The sequence below is a fragment of the Phyllobates terribilis genome, unplaced genomic scaffold (assembly GCF_046119375.1).
Source record: "Phyllobates terribilis strain yellow unplaced genomic scaffold, ASM4611937v1 Scaffold_8__6_contigs__length_399053987, whole genome shotgun sequence".
NCBI lineage: Eukaryota > Metazoa > Chordata > Amphibia > Anura > Dendrobatidae > Phyllobates > Phyllobates terribilis.
In genome coordinates, this window is record NW_027362768.1 from 375,574,471 (window position 1) to 375,593,924 (window position 19,454).

At 43.5% G+C, this 19,454-nt stretch overlaps 1 protein-coding gene across 5 annotated transcripts in view; it reads right to left on the minus strand.

The window, feature by feature from the left end:
- GRIP2 (glutamate receptor interacting protein 2) overlaps positions 1-19,454 on the minus strand; it is a 335,176-nt gene that overhangs the window by 107,356 nt on the left and 208,366 nt on the right. For 2 of the 5 annotated variants that reach the window (XR_012247816.1, XM_073644981.1), the window contains exon 1: positions 14,318-15,243. The exons of 2 other annotated variants lie outside the window; for them this stretch is intronic. Coding sequence is in view for 2 of the 3 variants with exons in the window: in XM_073644981.1 (XP_073501082.1) it covers positions 14,318-14,480 (163 nt within the window). In the remaining variant the exon portion in view is untranslated. Of the gene's footprint in view, positions 1-14,317; positions 15,245-19,454 lie in introns of those variants that run through there. One more of the 5 variants, XM_073644976.1, reaches the window with a different exon arrangement.

Consider the following 19,454-nt stretch of genomic DNA (forward strand, 5'->3'; position numbering starts at 1 on the left):
TATCCATTAGGGATGAAATTCGTCATTGATCCTAGAGAACATAAAAGGAGATGAGAAAAGAGAAAAGAATAAAGTAGAAATGTGAGGTTGTGTATCACCAGAGGAAATCTGTCCTGGAAGCAGAACTGACGTGGAATGACTTGTGCGCCGCAGTAACAAGAGCCTATTACCACGTATTACACTCAAGCCAACGACAAGTCATGAAAGGACCTCCGGACCCCGACCGAAGGAAATGTACAAGATATCGCTGATTATGTAATAATTATAATCACACTGTGCACATACTATATATATATAGACAAGAATATAACTACTATAATACTGCTCCTATGTACAAGAATATAACTGCTATAATACTGCCCCCTATGTGCAAGAATATAACTACTATAATACGGCTCCTATGTACAAGAATATAACTGCTATAATACTGCTCCCTATGTACAAGAATATAACTGCTATAATACTGCTCCTATGTGCAAGAATATAACTACTATAATACGGCTCCTATGTACAAGAATATAACTGCTATAATACTGCCCCCTATGTGCAAGAATATAACTACTATAATACGGCTCCTATGTACAAGAATATAACTGCTATAATACTGCCCCCTATGTGCAAGAATATAACTACTATAATACGGCTCCATATGTACAAGAATATAACTACTATAATACTGCTCCTATGTACAAGAATATAACTACTATAATACTGCTCCTATGTACAAGAATATAGCTACTATAATACTGCTCCTATATACAAGAATATAACTACTATAATACTGCTCCTATGTACAAGAATATAGCTACTATAATACTGCTCCTATGTACAAGAATATAACTACTATAATACTGCTCCTATGTACAAGAATATAACTACTATAATACTGCTCCTATGTACAAGAATATAGCTACTATAATACTGCTCCTATGTACAAGAATATAACTACTATAATACTGCTCCTATGTACAAGAATATAACTACTATAATACTGCTCCTATGTACAAGAATATAACTACTATAATACTGCTCCTATGTACAAGAATATAACTACTATAATACTGCTCCTATGTACATGAATATAACTACTATAATACTGCCCCTATGTACAAGAATATAACTACTATAATACTGCTCCTATGTACATGAATATAACTACTATAATACTGCCCCTATGTACAAGAATATAACTACTATAATACTGCTCCTATATACAAGAATATAACTACTATAATACTGCCCCCTATGTACAAGAATATAACTACTATAATACTGCTCCTATGTACAAGAATATAACTACTATAATACTGCCCCAATGTACAAGAATATAACTACTATAATACTGCTCCTATGTACAAGAATATAACTACTATAATACTGCCCCCTATGTACAAGAATATAACTACTATAATACTGCTCCTATGTACAAGAATATAACTACTATAATACTGCCCCCTATGTACAAGAATATAACTACTATAATACTGCCCCCTATGTACAAGAATATAACTACTATAATACTGCCCCAATGTACAAGAATATAACTACTATAATACTGCTCCTATGTACAAGAATATAAATACTATAACACTGCCCCTATGTACAAGTATATAACTACTATAATACTGCCCCTATGTACAAGAATATAACTACTATAATACTGCCCACTATGTACAAGAATATAGCTACTATAATACTGCTCCTATGTACAAGAATATAACTACTATAATACTGCTCCTATGTACAAGAATATAACTACTATAATACTGCTCCTATGTACAAGAATATAACTACTATAATACTGCTCCTATGTACAAGAATATAACTACTATAATACTGCTCCTATGTACAAGAATATAACTACTATAATACTGCTCCTATGTACAAGAATATAACTACTATAATACTGCTTCTATGTACAAGAATATAACTACTATAATACTGCTCCTATGTACAAGAATATAACTACTATAATACTGCTCCTATGTACAAGAATATATCTACTATAATACTGCTCCTATGTACAAGAATATAACTACTATAATACTGCTCCTATGTACAAGAATATAACTACTATAATACAGCCCTTATGTACAAGAATATAACTACTATAATACTGCCCCTATGTACAAGAATATAACTGCTATAATACAGCCCCTATGTACAAGAATATAACTACTATAATACTGCCTTTATGTACAAGAATATAACTACTATAATACTGCCTTTATGTACAAGAATATAACTACTATAATACTGCCTTTATGTATATGTATGAATATTATATATTAGAAGAGTTTCCCTTTTAATAACTTCTTGGGAATATTTCTTCTATAGTTTTGCCTCCTGTGTCTGCTCCATTGCTCCATTATACTGTGATATATGTGGTTGCACGTGACATGTAATTTCTTTAATTTCGTGTTAATAAGTCACACACAATCTCTTCAGCTCTATGTCCAGCATTTCCTCCAATAAATGTAACCGTATAACAGTGCCGCCCCTGGAGGAACATACCGCCTGAATAATGCTGTGTTTTTATTATTGTTGTGGTTGGTGTAAGTGCCTGCAATCCTTCATCGCCTCTGTCTGTACTGAATTCCCGCGGCCTCACACAACCTCTCAGCGCCAAATGTCTCTTAACAACTCAATAGCGATAATAATTAGGGTCCATTATAAAATGAGGTTGTGTATGATTTATAAGAAGTGATTACTTCCTCTGTATGGGTAATAAAACGCATGGATGCAGACCGCTGGGTATTCTCTAAATAACGAGATTTGTAAAGTTAGTTAATTTGGTCTCATAGATAAAGGCAAAAAAAGGAATACAGTATATATTGGAACCCCAAAAACAAGGGGGTACATACGAAGCAGCACATGCAGCTACTACGGAGCCTGTATCAGCAACAAGCAAGAGCCAAATGACAAAAGGGTCATGTTTTATATAGGAAAGCCAACATGACCTGACCCCTCTATTGGGGTGTGATGGCACAACGGGGTAATAACAAGGTGCCCATTCTGTTTTATGCTTATTCTGAATATTCCTAAATCCCAATGCAAAGTATGCAATTCCAGGATGCTGCACCCACTATAGCCCACCACTGCCTGTACCACGCCTAAAGCAACTGAACTACTCATGCTAAAATTCTGTTTACTTGCGTCCACCACTAGGGGGAGATCACTGTAGACAACTGCATACAGCTCCCTATAAAATCAGTAGGAAAATAGGAGCTGTATACATTCCTGTGCAGTGAGCTCCTCCTAGTGGTGGATAAAGGGAGTAAGAATTGCATTGTTTGATTCAATGTCTCGGGATTTGGGTCTGATAGCACAGCATTTTGGGCTATATGTAGATATCTATCTATTGCTCCCTGTTATCAGGGTGAGAAATGCAGCCAGCCTGCAGTACGTTCACACTGGCACGATGACAGTAATTCTGCCGCCAGCACAGTTCAATGCACCGTGAGGGTGCTCTTTAATCCTGACTCCACGGTGTGACAGGTGCTCCAGGTCTGTACTTTCCTTCTGTCTACGTCGACCAAGTTTCCTTTCATACAATTTGCTCTTTCAGCTCTCAGAAGCCGGAACGCAGCGGAGTAATTACTGTCTTCATTTTAAGGCCGCAGGAGGGGAGATACAGAGGAAAGGGAGAATCGGATACGCAATAAAGAGAAAAAAGACCCTCATTAAAATGTATGAGAGACAGAAAACGCTGGGTTAAAATAATAGAGATAAAAAGACGTCTTGTCCCAAATTCTGGGTAAAATTATTGCTCGGCTTTGAAGGATCACTGAGACCTCAGTTTTCACATTTTTTGCTATTAGCAGTGAAATAAAGGCAGGAGGCAGGGTGCCCCCCTCTGGGCCGCGGGGCAGAAGTGTATAGCGCCGTCCATATTGGCACATCCATCAGCCGCCAGTACAGGCGATACATAACATTTTTAGGTTCTTCACCGGAACTTGCTCAGTGTGCGATAAATGGCGCGTGAACCTGATATCGGCCGCATGGTACAATATCAAGAAGTGCGACCCCAGACTCAGACATTCACTGTCTGCAGCTCTGATAACGCGGCAGCTGAAGACCCCTAGCCCACCAACGGGAGGGACCTCATGACGGCAGCAACATGCTCCCCTGGTCCTAATGTGGGAACAGACACAAGTCGCTCTCAACACATCAGAATCAATTTACACATGGCATTGGGGGTGTGTAAACTTTTGCAGGTGATGTATCCAAAATAAATAAAGCAACATTACAAATTATGTTATGTGTATACAGCTCCCGCGTAGACCTATCTGTTTCCATGGTTACAGACTACTGATTGGGTCATATTTATCAACTCTAAATGTGGCAGAATTGTGGTATTGTTGCAAAAGACAAACATTAATGACTGACACCATATTTATTATGTGCTTTTGACAATTTTGCCGGCCAGGGGGGGTGGTCTTATGGAAAAGAGGTGTGGTTTATCAGAAAAATGGTGTGGCCTAATGTGCAACAAAATGTGAAAGAATTGTGGCGCACGTTTCAGGCACAAAGTAAGTTAAATAATAGGAGGTGTGAACTAAGACTAAACAATCTTACAATTAATTCATCAAAGTGGTTTCTGCTGTTTGATGAATCTACTGTCTAATTCTTTGTGCAGACGGAGACTCCTGTAGTTTTGATAAATTTGCCTCATTCGTGTATTGTGATTCTTACAGTCATGTGTTGCTGCACTCCCCGTTGCCCATACATAACCCACAGACAGGGCGCTGCAACTATCTCGGGGTCCCTGGGAACTTCAGTTGCAAACTGACTCCATCTAGTGATGTACAGTGGGTACGGAAAGTATTCAGACCCCTTTACATTTTTCACTCTTTGTTTCATTGCAGCCATTTGGTAAATTCTAAAAAGTTCATTTTTTTCTCATTAAAGTACACTCTGCACCCCGTCTTGACTAAAAAAAGACAGAAACGTAGGAATTTTTTGCTAATTTATTAAAAAAGAAAAACTGAAATATCCCATGGTCATAAGTATTCAGACCCTTTGCTCAGTATTGAGTAGAAGCCCCCTTTTGAGCTAGTACAGCCATGAGTCTTCTTGGGAATGATGCAACAAGTTTTTCACACCTGGATTTGGGGATCCTCTGCCATTCTTCCTTGCAGATCCTCTCCAGTTCCATCAGGTTGGATGGTGAACGTTGGTGGACAGCCATTTTCAGGTCTCTCCAGAGATGCTCAATTGGGTTTAGGTCAGGGCTCTGGCTGGGCCAGTCAAGAACGGTCACAGAGTTGTTCTGAAACCACTCCTTTGTTATTTTAGCTGTGTGCTTAGGGTCATTGTCTTGTTGGAAGGTGAACCTTCGGCCAAGTCTGAGGTCCAGAGCCCTCTGGAAGAGGTTTTCATCCAGGATATCTCTGTACTTGGCCGCATTCATGTTTCCTTCAATTGCAACCAGTCGTCCTGTCCCTGCAGCTGAAAAGCACCCCCATAGCATGATGCTGCCTCCACCATGTTTCACTGTTGGGATTGTATTGGGTAGGTGATGAGCAGTGCCTGGTTTTCTCCACACATACCACTTAGAATTATCACCAAAAAGTTCTATCTTCATCTCATCAGACCAGAGAATCTTATTTCTCATAGGGTGTGAGTCCTTCATGTGTTTTTGAGCGAACTCTATGCGGGTTTTCATATGTCTTGCACTGAGGAGAGGCTTCCGTCGGGCCACTCTGCCATATAGGCCCAACTGGTGGAGGGCTGCAGTGATAGTTGACTTTGTGGAACTTTCTCCCATCTCCCTACTTCATCTCTGGAGCTCAGCTACAGTGATCTTGGGGTTCTTCTTTACCTCTCTCACTAAGGCTCTTCTCCCACGATTGCTCAGTTTGGCTGGACGGCCAGGTCTAGGAAGACTTCTGGTGGTCCCAAACTTCTCCCATTTAAGGATTATGGAGGCCACTGTGCTCTTAGGAACCTTGAGTAATGCAGAAATTCTTTTGTAGCCTTGGCCAGATCTGTGCCTTGCCACAATTCTGTCTCTGAGCTCCTTGGGCAGTTCCTTTGAGCTCATGATTCTCATTTGGTCTGACATGCACTATGAGCTGTGAGGTCTTATATAGACAGGTGTGTGCCTTTTCAAATCAAGTCCTGTCAGTTTAATTAAACACAGCTGGACTCCAATGAAGGAGTAGAACCATCTCAAGGAGGATCACAAGGAAATGGACAGCATGTGACTTAAATATGTGTCTGAGCAAAGGGTCTGAATACTTATGACCATGTGATATTTCAGTTTTTCTTTTTTAATAAATTTGCGAAAATTTCTACATTTCTGTCTTTTTTTAGTCAAGATGGGGTGCAGAGTGCACTTTAATGAGAAAAAAATGAACTTTTTAGAATTTACCAAATGGCTGCAATGAAACAAAGAGTGAAACATTTAAAGGGGTCTGAATACTTTCCGTACCCACTGTATGGTGCTAATATTTGGAGATTACATTGTAGCATTATTTGAGGTTTTTAAGGAACTGATACGTGAGCAGCATAAGGCAGTAATATGTCAGTATTATGTGGGCAGTATGTGGCAGTATTACCTTGGCACTCTATGATAGTATTAGGTGGGCAGTATGTGGTAGTATTACCTTGGCACTATATGATAGTATTTGGTGGGCAGTATGTGGTAGTATAAACTTGGCACTCTATGATAGTATTTGGTGGGCAGTATGTGGCAGTATTACCTTGGCACTCTATGATAGTATTAGGTGGGCAGTATATGGTAGTATTACCTTGGCACTATATGATAGTATTATGTGGACAGTATATGGTAGCATTACCTCTGCACTATATGATAGTATTAGGTGGGCAGTATGTGGTAGTATTACCTTGGCACCATATGATAGTATTAGGTGGGCAGTATATGGTAGCATTACCTCGGCACTATATGATTGTATTAGGTGGGCAGTATGCGATAGTATTATCTTGGCACTATATGGTAATATTACCTTGGCACCATATGATAGTATTAGGTGGGCAGTATGCGATAGTATTATCTTGCCACTATATGATAGTATTAGGTTGGTAGTATATGGTAATATTACCTTGGCACCATATGATAGTATTAGGTGGGCAGAATGCTGCAGTATTACTTTGGCAGTATGTGATAGTATTAGGTGGGCAGTATATGGTAGTATTACCCTGGCCTTATATGATAGTATTGGGTTGGCAGTATGTGGTACCATTACCTTGGCACTATATGGTAGTATTAGGTGGGCAGTATATAGCAGTATTACTTTGACACTATGTGATAGTTGGTAAGTGAGCCTTTGCGTTATATAGCAGTATTATGTGGACTGTGTATGCTAGTGTTAGCTTGGTAGTGTTACCTTGGCATTATATGGCAATATAATGTGGGATATATATAGTGATATTATTGCGGTACAAAACTAAGGAATATTTAAGGGCTTCATTTTCTATAAAACATTCCCTTTTATGTACAGAAAACAGAAGAGGAGGTTCTGTAGAAAGAAGAGCGGAATAATAATTGTGTCAATAAGAGTGCCCAATATCAGATGGCAATCCACCGCCATATTGTGCACGTTTAGTTCTCTTTACTGCATTGATATGAAAACTGCGGATCTGACGGGAGGGAGGGCTGTGAAGTCGCTGGGGATATTCCCAGCTGTGAAACTCAAGGCTGATGGTTTTCCCTCGTGGTTGCAGCCTTGATACATTTCGCACCGTTCCTTGTAGGTCTCATGAACTGAAGAAGCTCAGAAATCCCTCATTATCTCACATCGTGACCCTTTCCTGCAAATTCTCAACAGGAAGGAAAAACTACACTATACCATACTCGTAGCGTCCGGTAATGGTCGGCTAGCTTTATCATGTCACCACAATTACAGAAGCAGCGCCAATGTTTCCACCCTTAGATGGGTCTCAGTGAAGACTCAGATTTTTACCAGGGGTCACAACGTTGCTGCAGTTTTTGTCAACCATTACTGGATGCTGACGCCACCTCTCGCTTGAATTTTTAGGAAAAAGGATCATCCCATGTTTAGCGTTCATGCAGCTGCACAGAACTGAAGCTTGATGCTGACTCAACATTACTAAGTATCCGGACAATAATCTGCCCTGTCTGTAACAGTGTAACAGACTGCGGCCATTAATGAACAGCTCCGCTCTGCCCTGTCCAACCTCCGCTCTGCCCTGTCCAACCTCCGCTCTGCCCTGTCCAACCTCCGCTCTGCCCTGTCCAACCTCCGCTCTGCCCTGTCCAACCTCCGCTCTGCCCTGTCCAACCTCCGGATTTATGGGGCTGTGACCTCTCGACCATATTCTATGTCATCACAGGCACTGGCCTCGGATTGTATGGTGCCCTGTGCAGTATCTGACATTGATACTGCCCCCTCTGATATGGCATAGCGTCTACTGCCCAAATAATACATACACATAGTACACACATACACATATTACCATGTAACATCACAATGTGTGGGGGCTTCTCATCCATGGAGGGGGCTCACTCACAATGTTGGGAACTTCTCATCCATGGAGGGGGTCACTCGCAATGTGTGGAGGCTTCTCATCCATGGAGGGGTTCACTCACAATGTGTGGGGGCTTCACATCCATGGATGGGGCTCACTCACAATGTTGGGAACTTCTCATCCATCGAGGGGCTCACTCACAATGTTGGGAACTTCTCATCCATGGAGGGGGTCACTCGCAATGTGTGGAGGCTTCTCATCCATGGAGGGGTTCACTCACAATGTGTGGGGGCTTCACATCCATGGAGGGGGTCACTCACAATGTGTGGGGGCTTCTCATCCATGGAGGGGGTCACTCACAATGTGTGGGGGCTTCTCATCCATGGAGGGGGTCACTCACAATGTGTGGGGGCTTCTCATCCATGGAGGGGGTCACTCACAATGTGTGGGGGCTTCTCATCCATGGAGGGGGTCACTCACAATGTGTGGGGGCTTCTCATCCATGGGGGGGATCACTCACAATGTGTGGGGGCTTCTCATCCATGGAGGGGGGGGGTCACTCACAATGTTGGGGACTTCTCATCCATGGATGGGGCTCACTCACAATGTTGGGAACTTCTCATCCATGGAGGGGGTCACTCGCAATGTGTGGAGGCTTCTCATCCATGGAGGGGTTCACTCACAATGTGTGGGGGCTTCACATCCATGGAGGGGCTCACTCACAATGTGTGGAGGCTTCTCATCCATGGAGGGGTTCACTCACAATGTGTGGGGGCTTCTCATCCATGGAGGGGGTCACTCACAATGTGTGGGGGCTTCTCATCCATGGAGGGGGTCACTCACAATGTGTGGGGGCTTCTCATCCATGGAGGGGGTCACTCACAATGTGTGGGGGCTTCTCATCCATGGGGGGGATCACTCACAATGTGTGGGGGCTTCTCATCCATGGAGGGGGGGGGGGTCACTCACAATGTTGGGGACTTCTCATCCATGGAGGGGGTCACTCACAATGTGTGGGGACTTCTTATCAATGGAGGGGGCTCACTCACAATGTTGGGGACTTCTCATCGATGGAGAGGGCTCACTCACAATGTGCGGGGGCTTCTCATCTATGGAGGGGCTCACTCACAATGTGTGGGGACTTCTCATCCATGGAGGGGTTCTCTCACAATGTTGGGGACTTCTCATCAATGGAGGGGGCTCACTGACAATGTGTGGGGGCTTCTCACCCATAGGGGGGCTCGATCACAATTTTGCCTAAGAACAGGACCACAAATAAATAATGGAATTTAAACCTCCTCCAAGAGTAATTTCTCCCATCATCCAGGATAATGTGGTGAAGATGCTTTTTCCAGCATTATGGAAACCAGGTCACAAGGCAGAAGTGAGAGCTAAGTGGTCGGGGAACAAAACATCGCCATTTTGGGTCCACGGCTGGAAACTTCCCAGATCTCAGTCACATTGAGAACTGTCACGCTAGGTAAGGGGAGGACCAATTGTACAACGATGGGAAAAGGGGGGAAGCCCAACAACTAGGGAAAGGTAGAGTGGAGACTCCTAGGCAGATCTTACAACACCCTGACTCCCCTACCGTCCCTAAATAGGTTCCGCACCTATCGCTGAGCAGGATACCTAATCCCTAACTGTGCCTAGAGTTTGGCCCTAGGTAGGGAGGGGAAGGGGTGAGCACTAGTCAGCCCCCACTGCAACTAAAGACAAACAAGGAAAACAGACAAGTGGAAACACTTAGCTTGAGAAGTTACCAGAGAGAAGACAACAATAATCCACCAAGAAACTCCAAGAAGAAACTAGTCGACTGCTAGTACTCCAGGCCTGAGCAGGGGAAAATAGTACTATCACCGGTGGCTCTCTTGAGACACTGAGGGTTTTTATATATCAAGCAAGGGTGTGTCAATTAGCAGCAGAAGGTGGCTATCACTGCTGGGTCCTAGCGAGAGAAGGATACCACTACACTACAGAGATGAAAGAATCAAGAAGGTGTCTGCAAAGCCAAATACAGCGAACTTCTACAGCCGGATCCAGAACGACTGTCTGTCAAACCAGATACACCCCTGAAAAGAACCTGCTGTCAATCCTCAAAAAGCCATAAATAAAAACCCAGAAATTGTGATAAACTCAAAGCTCTGATGAGATAAGAACGGCGGCCTTCAGTCAGGATCTGCCCAGAAGCCGATATCCAGCTGCCGGGGCGAAGGGCAGAAATCTGGAGAATAAGGGGCAGCGCTGGGAATATTGAGGCGCCACAGAAACTTCATGTATTTGTCAGTAAAAGTGTAAAAACTGATGAAATGTTTATAATTGTCCGTCAGTAACCAGAGAAAAACACTTAAAGAGGCAAAACGTAAAAAACAAAATTGTAAGTCTGAAAACTTTCCACGACTGTACACAGACTACACGTTTCACAAATCAGTGAAGGAAATGCGTATAGAAATATTACATTATAAATGTATCAGTAAAGTCCGTAAGATTGAGCCTTTATGGATGTCCGTCCTGTGAGAAGACCACAGGTGTGTTATAGTACAAGCACAGTAATGAACGCCTTAAAGGGACGCGGCAACAGAAATTTAGCATCTTTGTATTTGCAGTGCAATTGAACACAATCTATTGTTCCCTGTTATCAGCTATTTCATGATGCCTCTGGCACTATGAGTGCACATATGGCATAAGGATACTGATATCAGCCCCTCTTATAACGCTCCAGGACTGATGTAGCTTCCAGACGCCCTCATGCGCCGATTACGCGGCATTCCACCTGGCATTTGGGATATAAAAAGACCTTAAACCTCGGAAAAGCCTTAGCGAAACGTGTGTCGGGGTTGACAGAGGCGATACTTTGCTATGGGTAAGCACTTGCTATATACAGTTAGGTCCAGAAATATTTGGACAGTGACCAAATCTTCAAGATTTCAGCTCTGCAGGCCGCTATTTTTGATTTAAAATGAAATAACGGAGATGCAATTAAAGTGGAGACTTTCAGGTTTAATTAAAGGGGTTGAAGATAAATATCCTGCGAAACGTTTAGGAATTGCAGCCATTTTTCTACAAAATCTCCTCATTTCAGGGGCTCAAAAGTAATTGGACAAATTAACTTTACCATAAATAAAATATTCATTTTTGATACTTTGTAGAGAATCCTTTGCAGCAATGACGGCCTGAAGTCTGGAGGCCATGGACGTCTCCATCGCTGGTCTCGTCCGGTGTGAGGCTTTGCAGCAATGACGGCCTGAAGTCTGGAGGCCATGGACGTCACCATCGCTGGTCTCCTCCGGTGTGAGGCTTTGCAGCAAGGACGGCCTGAAGTCTGGAGGCCATGGACGTCACCATCGCTGGTCTCCTCCGGTGTGAGGCTTTGCAGCAATGATGACCTGAAGTCTGGAGGCCATGGACGTCACTATCGCTGGTCTCCTCCGGTGTGAGGCTTTGCAGCAAGGACGGCCTGAAGTCTGGAGGCCATGGACGTCACCATCGCTGGTCTCCTCCAGTGTGAGGCTTTGCAGCAATGACGGCCTGAAGTCTGGAGGCCATGGACGTCACCATCGCTGGTCTCCTCCGGTGTGAGGCTTTGCAGCAAGGACGGCCTGAAGTCTGGAGGCCATGGACGTCTCCATCGCTGGTCTCCTCTGGTGTGAGGCTTTGCAGCAAGGACGGCCTGAAGTCTGGAGGCCATGGACGTCTCCATCGCTGGTCTCCTCTGGTGTGAGGCTTTGCAGCAATGACTGCCTGAAGTCTGGAGGCCATGGACATAACCATCGCTGGTTTCTTCCGGTGTGAGGCTTTGCAGCAATGACGGCCTGAAGTCTGGAGGCCATGGACGTCTCCATCGCTGGTCTCCTCCGGTGTGAGGCTTTACAGCAATGACGGCCTGAAGTCTGGAGGCCATGGACGTCACCATCGCTGGTCTCCTATGGTGTGAGGCTTTGCAGCAAGGACGGCCTGAAGTCTGAAGGCCATGGACGTCTCCATCGCTGGTCTCCTCTGGTGTGAGGCTTTGCAGCAATGACTGCCTGAAGTCTGGAGGCCATGGACGTCTCCATCGCTGGTTTCCTCCGGTGTGAGGCTTTGCAGCAGCAACGTCCTGAAGTCTGGAGTCCAGGGATGTCAGCATTGCTGGGTTTCCTCCAGTTTGAGGCTTTCCAGGTCTTTAATGCAGTGTCTTCAGTTGTTGCTTGTTTGTGGCTCTTTCTGCCTAATGTTTTGTCTCAAGTATGCATTGCAGAATATTCCATTTTGCTTTCGCAGGATGTTTTGGGTCATTGTCCTTCTATCCTGTGAAGCATTGTCCAATCAGCCTTGCAGCATTGGGTTGAATTTGAGCCCAAAGTCTCGCCCTGTACACACAGGATTCATCTGGCTGCTTCTGTCTTCAGTCACATCATCAATAAACACTAGTGACTTGGTGCGATTAGAAGCCATGCATGTCCACGCCATCACACGGCCTCCACCTTGTGTTACAGAGGGTGTGGTGTGCTTTGGATCAGGAGCCATTCCAAGCCTTCTCCAGACTTTTTTCTTCCCATCATTCTAGTACAGGTTGATCTTAGTTTTGTTTGTCCTAAACTGTGTGGCTTATTTAGATGTTTTTTGGCAAAGTCTCATCTGGCCTTTCTGTTTTCATGCTGATTAATAGTTTGCACCTTGTGGTGACCCCTCTGTATTAGCTCTAATTAAGCCTTCTCTTTATGGTAGACTTAGGTACTGAGACACCGACTTCCTGGAGAGTGGTCTTCACTTGGGTGGAAGTTGTGAAAGGGTTTTTGTTCACCATGGAAAGGATTCTGCCATCATCCACCACTGTAGTCTTCTGAGGGGGTCCAGGCCTTTTTGAGTTCCCAAGCTCACCAGTGGGCTCTTTTTCTCTGCAGAATGTACCAAACTGTTGATTTGGCCACTCCTAACATTTCTACTCTCTGATGGATTTGTTCTTTTTTTCAGTCTAATGATGGTCTGTTTCTCTTCCGTTGAGAACTCCTTTGACCGCATTTTGTGGGCTCACAGCAACAGCTTCCAAATGCCACGCCTGGAATCAGCTCCAGACCTTTTACCTGCATAATTGATGATGGATTAATGAGGGAAAAGCCCATGTAGCTCATTAAAGAGCTTTTGAGATAACTGTCCAATTACTTTTGGTCCTTTTAAAAAGAGGCAGCTACATATTAAAGAGCTGTAATTCATAAACTCTTACTCCAATTAGGATGGGAATACCCTCAAATTAAAGCTGAGAGTCGGCACTTTAAGCCCAGATTGATTATAGAACTGGGTTGTGAATATATTTTGGTAAGCAGCTAAATTGCCAACACTCGTGTCACTGTATAATTATCTCTGGACCTAACTGTATACACTGCTTATTCATGGCCATTGTTTGCGGCTATTCCTTACTATGGGAATTTCACTATTGCCTTTCCCATGCTCCTGCATATAACTGACAGCCCTGTGCAATCATATCCCCTGTCATGCTGCCACCGATCATGTATATTGTCAAATACTTGTGCTTTGATTATCGTGTTATTCTTTGTACAGTTTCATCACTCCTCTATATCTTGTCATTTCTCCTGCTGACTTCTTTTATTTTAATGTTTGTACTTTTTTAACTATTTTCTAATAAAGTATTATATTTTATTATCTGGTGGGTGATTGTATGTTACTGCAATTTGCTCTTTTTCGTGTTATTACATCATATGTGACTGATCTCATTTCCTCTTATAACGCTCCAGTAATGATATAACCTCCAGAGACATCTATATCTTGTGAATGATAACAGCCCCCCTCTTATTACGCTCCAGCACTATTATAAGCCGCTGAGGTCAGCAGTGTTGACCCCGGGTATAAATGTGGCATCACTTACCGCTGACGCAGAGGCTGAGGCTGCACAGGCTGTCCTCACAGGTCTCCTCGGGGCTTTCCTGGTCTCCTTCCCCATCCTCATCCTCTGTTGCTCGGCTGTTCTCCCTTCTCTTCCTCCGGGAGGGTCTCCTGACGCTCCGCAGGACCTTGTTGACCCTATTCATGGGCTGCTTAGTTGTGGGGTCCTGGAGGAGGAGAGCTCGGCTCTGTTGGGTTCAGCTCCCTGATCTAAGAAGGTCTGTGTACAGGAGAGGAGCGGTGCGGAGTCTCCACGGACTGTACGGGCAGATACAGGGTATCCTCCTCTCCCCCCTCTCTATATAAGGCAGGCAGTAAGGGTGCAGCAAGGTCTTTCCTTTTTCTCCTTCCCTCTCTTTTCTTTCCTTCTTCTTTCGCTTTCCTTCCTTCTTCCTTTCTTCTTTTGCTTTCCTTCTCCCGGATGTCTGATGGGTGATGGGTGGGTCGCTCTCCGCAGGCTGAGCAGTGCTCTACCCGGTTCGGAGCTCACATACTGTCAGTGGGGACTGCGCGGCGACATGTGGAACAAATACATCCCGTCGTTAATGTTCACACAGCAATAAACCACAGCGGCGGCTTCCTCCGAGCTAAACAGATAGAAAGGGACAGACGAGGAGATGGGAAGGTGCAGCGAGAAGAGAGGAAGAGCGGATGATCCAAGTGTCAGCTCTTCTGCAGAGGAGGGAGCGAATCATCTGATTACAGCTGACTGCATATTATATAATCCTACCTATCTATTTATCTGTCTGTCTATATGATTATCTATCTATCTATCTCTACTAGCTATCTATTTACATATCTATCTTTTTCTCATATCTCTCTACATCTATGTAGATTTATAAGTATCTATCAATGTATCTATCTTGTTATCTATCATCTATCTATCTATCTATCATAGAATCATAGAATGGTAGAGTTGGAAGGGACCTCCTGGGTCATCTAGTCCAACCCCCTGCTCAAAGCAGGATTCACTAGATCATCTCAGACAGATGTCTGTCCAGCCTCATAGAATCATAGAATGGTAGAGTTGGAAGGGACCTCAATCTATCTATCATCTATCTATCATCTATCTATTATCTATCTATCATCTATCTATTATCTATCCCTCTATCTATTATCTATCTATTATCTATCTATCATCTATCTATTATCTATCTATCTATTATCAATCTATCTATCTATCTATCCATCTATTATCTATCCCTCTATCTATTATCTATCTATCTATTATCAATCTATCTATCTATCTATCCATCTATTATCTATCCCTCTATCTATCATCTATATATTATCTATCTATTATCTATCCCTCTATCTATTATCTATCTATCCCTCTATCTATTATCTATCTATCATCTATCTATCTATCCCTTTATCTATTATCTATCTATCATCTATCCCTCTATCTATTATCTATCTATTATCTATCTATCTATTATCTATCTATTATCTATCTATTATCTATCTATTATCTATCTATCCATTCATACGTCTCTGTGTACATTCACCCTACGTCTTGTGTCGTGATGGCAGTAAATATTAGTACATGATTTATATACCCGTTCAGTAGGAGTCATCGTTATGTAGATATACCCTCGTTGCTCCATTAATCCTCCAGATGCTCTAATTAGCGGAAGGTTCGAAACTTCAAACAAAATAATGTCTCAGCTCGGAGCCGCCCGGAACTGACAGAAGAACTGGGCAAAAAGAGGAGAAACTGCAAGTGCTGAGAGGGGAGGACGATTGTGCTGATGTGATATCTATCATTATACAACGACTGGAGTCATTACTAAAGCATATGGTCCATGACGGCGACTGGTGGTCCTACGAATATTCATCAGAGTGAACAGCCCATAGCCACCGTGCCAGGAAAACCTCCCATGACCTGCAAGGTGTGAACATGAACGTGCTTCTATGGTGCATGGACCCTCTACTCATGGCAAGAGTCCCCTATAAACTGCTGCTGCCAGCCCATTGGCTCCCAATGGTCACATGATCTTAGGACTGATTTGAGATTCTGGTTTGGCTTTTATCCTAAGTCGTGCGACAAGGCTCGTTAAAGGGTCGATATTGACTTTTAAGATTGCTGCTTCCTATAGGTGGCACTAGAGTTCTAATCCTTTTCTTCTCTAAAGATGCAATTTGCATATTTAACTTCCCATAGGAGCACTGCATGGCCTATAAGTCTCCTTGCACTGGCATGTCGGGTATGTCACTCTTCACGATGACAGACAGAGAGATGTTACCTCTTAGACCAAAGGCATGGTATAGAACTGATATTATTGTATACTGCGGCATGCCACGTGCTAATCCTGCATAAAATGCCAGACTACTCTGCTAGGCCGAGCTTCCATGTGGTTAATGGGGAGAGAGGAAAAAGCTGCAGTCAGACTCCTCTGTCCCTTCAAAACACTTATGTCCCATCCAAACCCCCATGTCCCCACCAGGCCCTCTTGTGCCCCTAAGACACATCTCATCCCTCTCCAGACTTCACTGTCCTCCTCAGACCTCTCAGACCCATTTTCTCTTCCAGACCCTTCTGTCCCCTCTAAACACCCCTCTATGCCCCTCTAGACCCCACTGTCCACCTGTAGACTCCTCTGCCCTCCTCTTTCTGTTTCCTCCAGACATCTGTCTACCCCATCTCTGTCCCCTCCAGAACCCTTTTCTCCCTCTATGCTCCTCTTCCCCTTCTAGGTTTCTCTCCCCATCTAGACTCCTTTTTTCCCTCCTCCCCCCCCTCCTTTCTACTTCAGACTATCCCTTCCCTTCTGACTCCTCTGCCCCCTCGGTGACGTCCCAGACTCCTCTGGTGGTAGTTTATCTACATAAAGAAGATGTGAGGACTGGAGGAAAGGTGGAAGCTTTCCATACACATTAGCTGGTCGACCAGTCCTGGTCAGTCAGAAACAGATGGGCAGAGTATGAGGATATCATGGACTTATACTTGCAGGATTTTTATTTTATTTTAGAGGTTCAGGTTCTTTAAGGAACTATCTAGTTTCAGTACCAGCGTCTTGAGTTTTAAGAAGCTGAGAACTTTCTTTTAAATGATGACGTCCCTTTCAGAAATGCCAAACTTTCTGGTATATGATTAATTCTTTTGAAGTTACCGCAAGCTGATAATCCTCCATTTCCTCGCTTATCTGATGTCTCACAGCTTTCTACACTCAGAAAGACGCATCATCTTTTCTATGGCAGAAGGAACTCTCATCCTGACCTGCAAAATCCAGAAATAGTGCGGAGGGTGGGGGGCAGACGACCTGCTGATTTTTACAACAATGCCATATCTCTCTTTATATACAGTATATATATATATATATATATATAATCCTGCAGCCGAGAGAACGTAAAAAGTTAATCAAGTGATAGGATTAATATCTGCAGCTAAAAATAAAAAACTTTCCTGCTCTTGACTCCTTATGTGCAGTCTGTTTCTCCTGTGTCCTCAACTTTTTACTCTACAGATTTCTCCTGCCTTCATTTTCAGTGGCAGGAAGTAGCTGTCTGACTTCTGCTATTGTCACCTGGCCACCAGGAAGGTTCTCCCCCTAGGTCCCTACAAAGAGAGCAGCTGTGAATATAGTCCCCAGTAGATCTCCTTCCCCCTCAAGGAACTGTAAATGCCAGTGCCGAGTAATTTCTCAGTCAATCTATATTCTGATCTAGCATCTGAAAATCAGTCTCCTTCACCCTCTAGCAGCTATAAATATATCCCCAGTCAGCCCCCACTGAGTGTTCATCCTACTGCCAGATGTAAATATAGTACACAGTCAGTCATCTTTCTCCGCTCCACCCTCTGGTACCTGCAAAGACGAATATGCCTCAGTTTCTCCTTCAACCTTTGGCATCTGTAGATAATGGCCACCGATAAGTTTCCAGTCAGTATCCATCCACCTCTGCCCGCTGTGCATATAGTCCCAAGCCAGTCTCCTTTGCCCTTTGGTAGCCATATATATATAACTCAGTCTCTTTTTCTTTCTAGTAACTGTAAATATAGTGGCCAGTCAGTTCGATAATCAGTCTCCTTCCCCCTGTGGAAGCTATATAGTCCCCTGTAGGTTCACTAGTCTGGAAAGAAACCATAATTTTAGTCCCCAGTAAGTTCACTTAGTCAGTCTCCTTCCCCCTCTGGAAACCAAAATTTTAGTCCCCAGTAAGTTCACTAGTCAGTCTCCTTCCCCCTCTGGAAACCATAATTTTAGTCCCCAGTAAGTTCACTAGTCAGTTTCCTTCCCCCTCTGGAAACCATAATTTTAGTCCCCAGTAAGTTCACTAGTCAGTCTCCTTTCTCCTCTGGAAACCATAATTTTAGTCCCCAGTAAGTTCACTAGTCAGTCTCCTTCCCCCTCTGGAAACCATAATTTTAGTCCCCAGTAAGTTCACTAGTCAGTCTCCTTCCCCCTCTGGAAATCATAATTTTAGTCCCCAGTAAATTCCATTGCAGATAGTTAAGTATAATAATATCGGAGCTCCTGAAGCAGTGAAAATAAAAAAAATCCTTGCTTGCTCGCAAGTCAAGTCACCAAGAAAGTTAAGAGTCTCCTGGATGTTTTGGATGGACTTTTAAAAATTACATATCCCTGAGGCAAGACACAGGATTCAGGGGAGAGGAGCTCAATGGTGACATCTACAAGAAAGGAAGTAGCTAACTTCTCCTCCATCCTTGGATTTACTACAAACACCTTATTGCAGTTTAGCGTTCACCGAGAATCGCGCCCTAAGCTGATTTTTTACACAGTTATGGAGAAATATTTAAAGGGAACCCGTCAACAAAACCCCAAACCGTTTATGAGTTTTGCATACAGGTTATTGTGGTTTATGGAGCCTTCTTCTTCCCAGTAGAGGACTATTACAGATAGTCTGGATCATCTGGAGCCATTTCCTTGGAGTAAGCCAGGTCCCCTTTATTGGTAAGAATTAGCTGGATAAGTGGGGTGGTTTGGGTGGGGGACGCTATGTCACACTCAGGCTTCTCCTGTGGTTTCATCATTCATTTCCCACCATTTTCAGCCCCTTTTCTGGACCCACAGCTGATATTATGCAGATTTCACTGCTCCGGATAAACACTTGCGCTTCCAGTGCTCGGGGCGAAGCTTTTACTTTTTAATCCCAAAGGG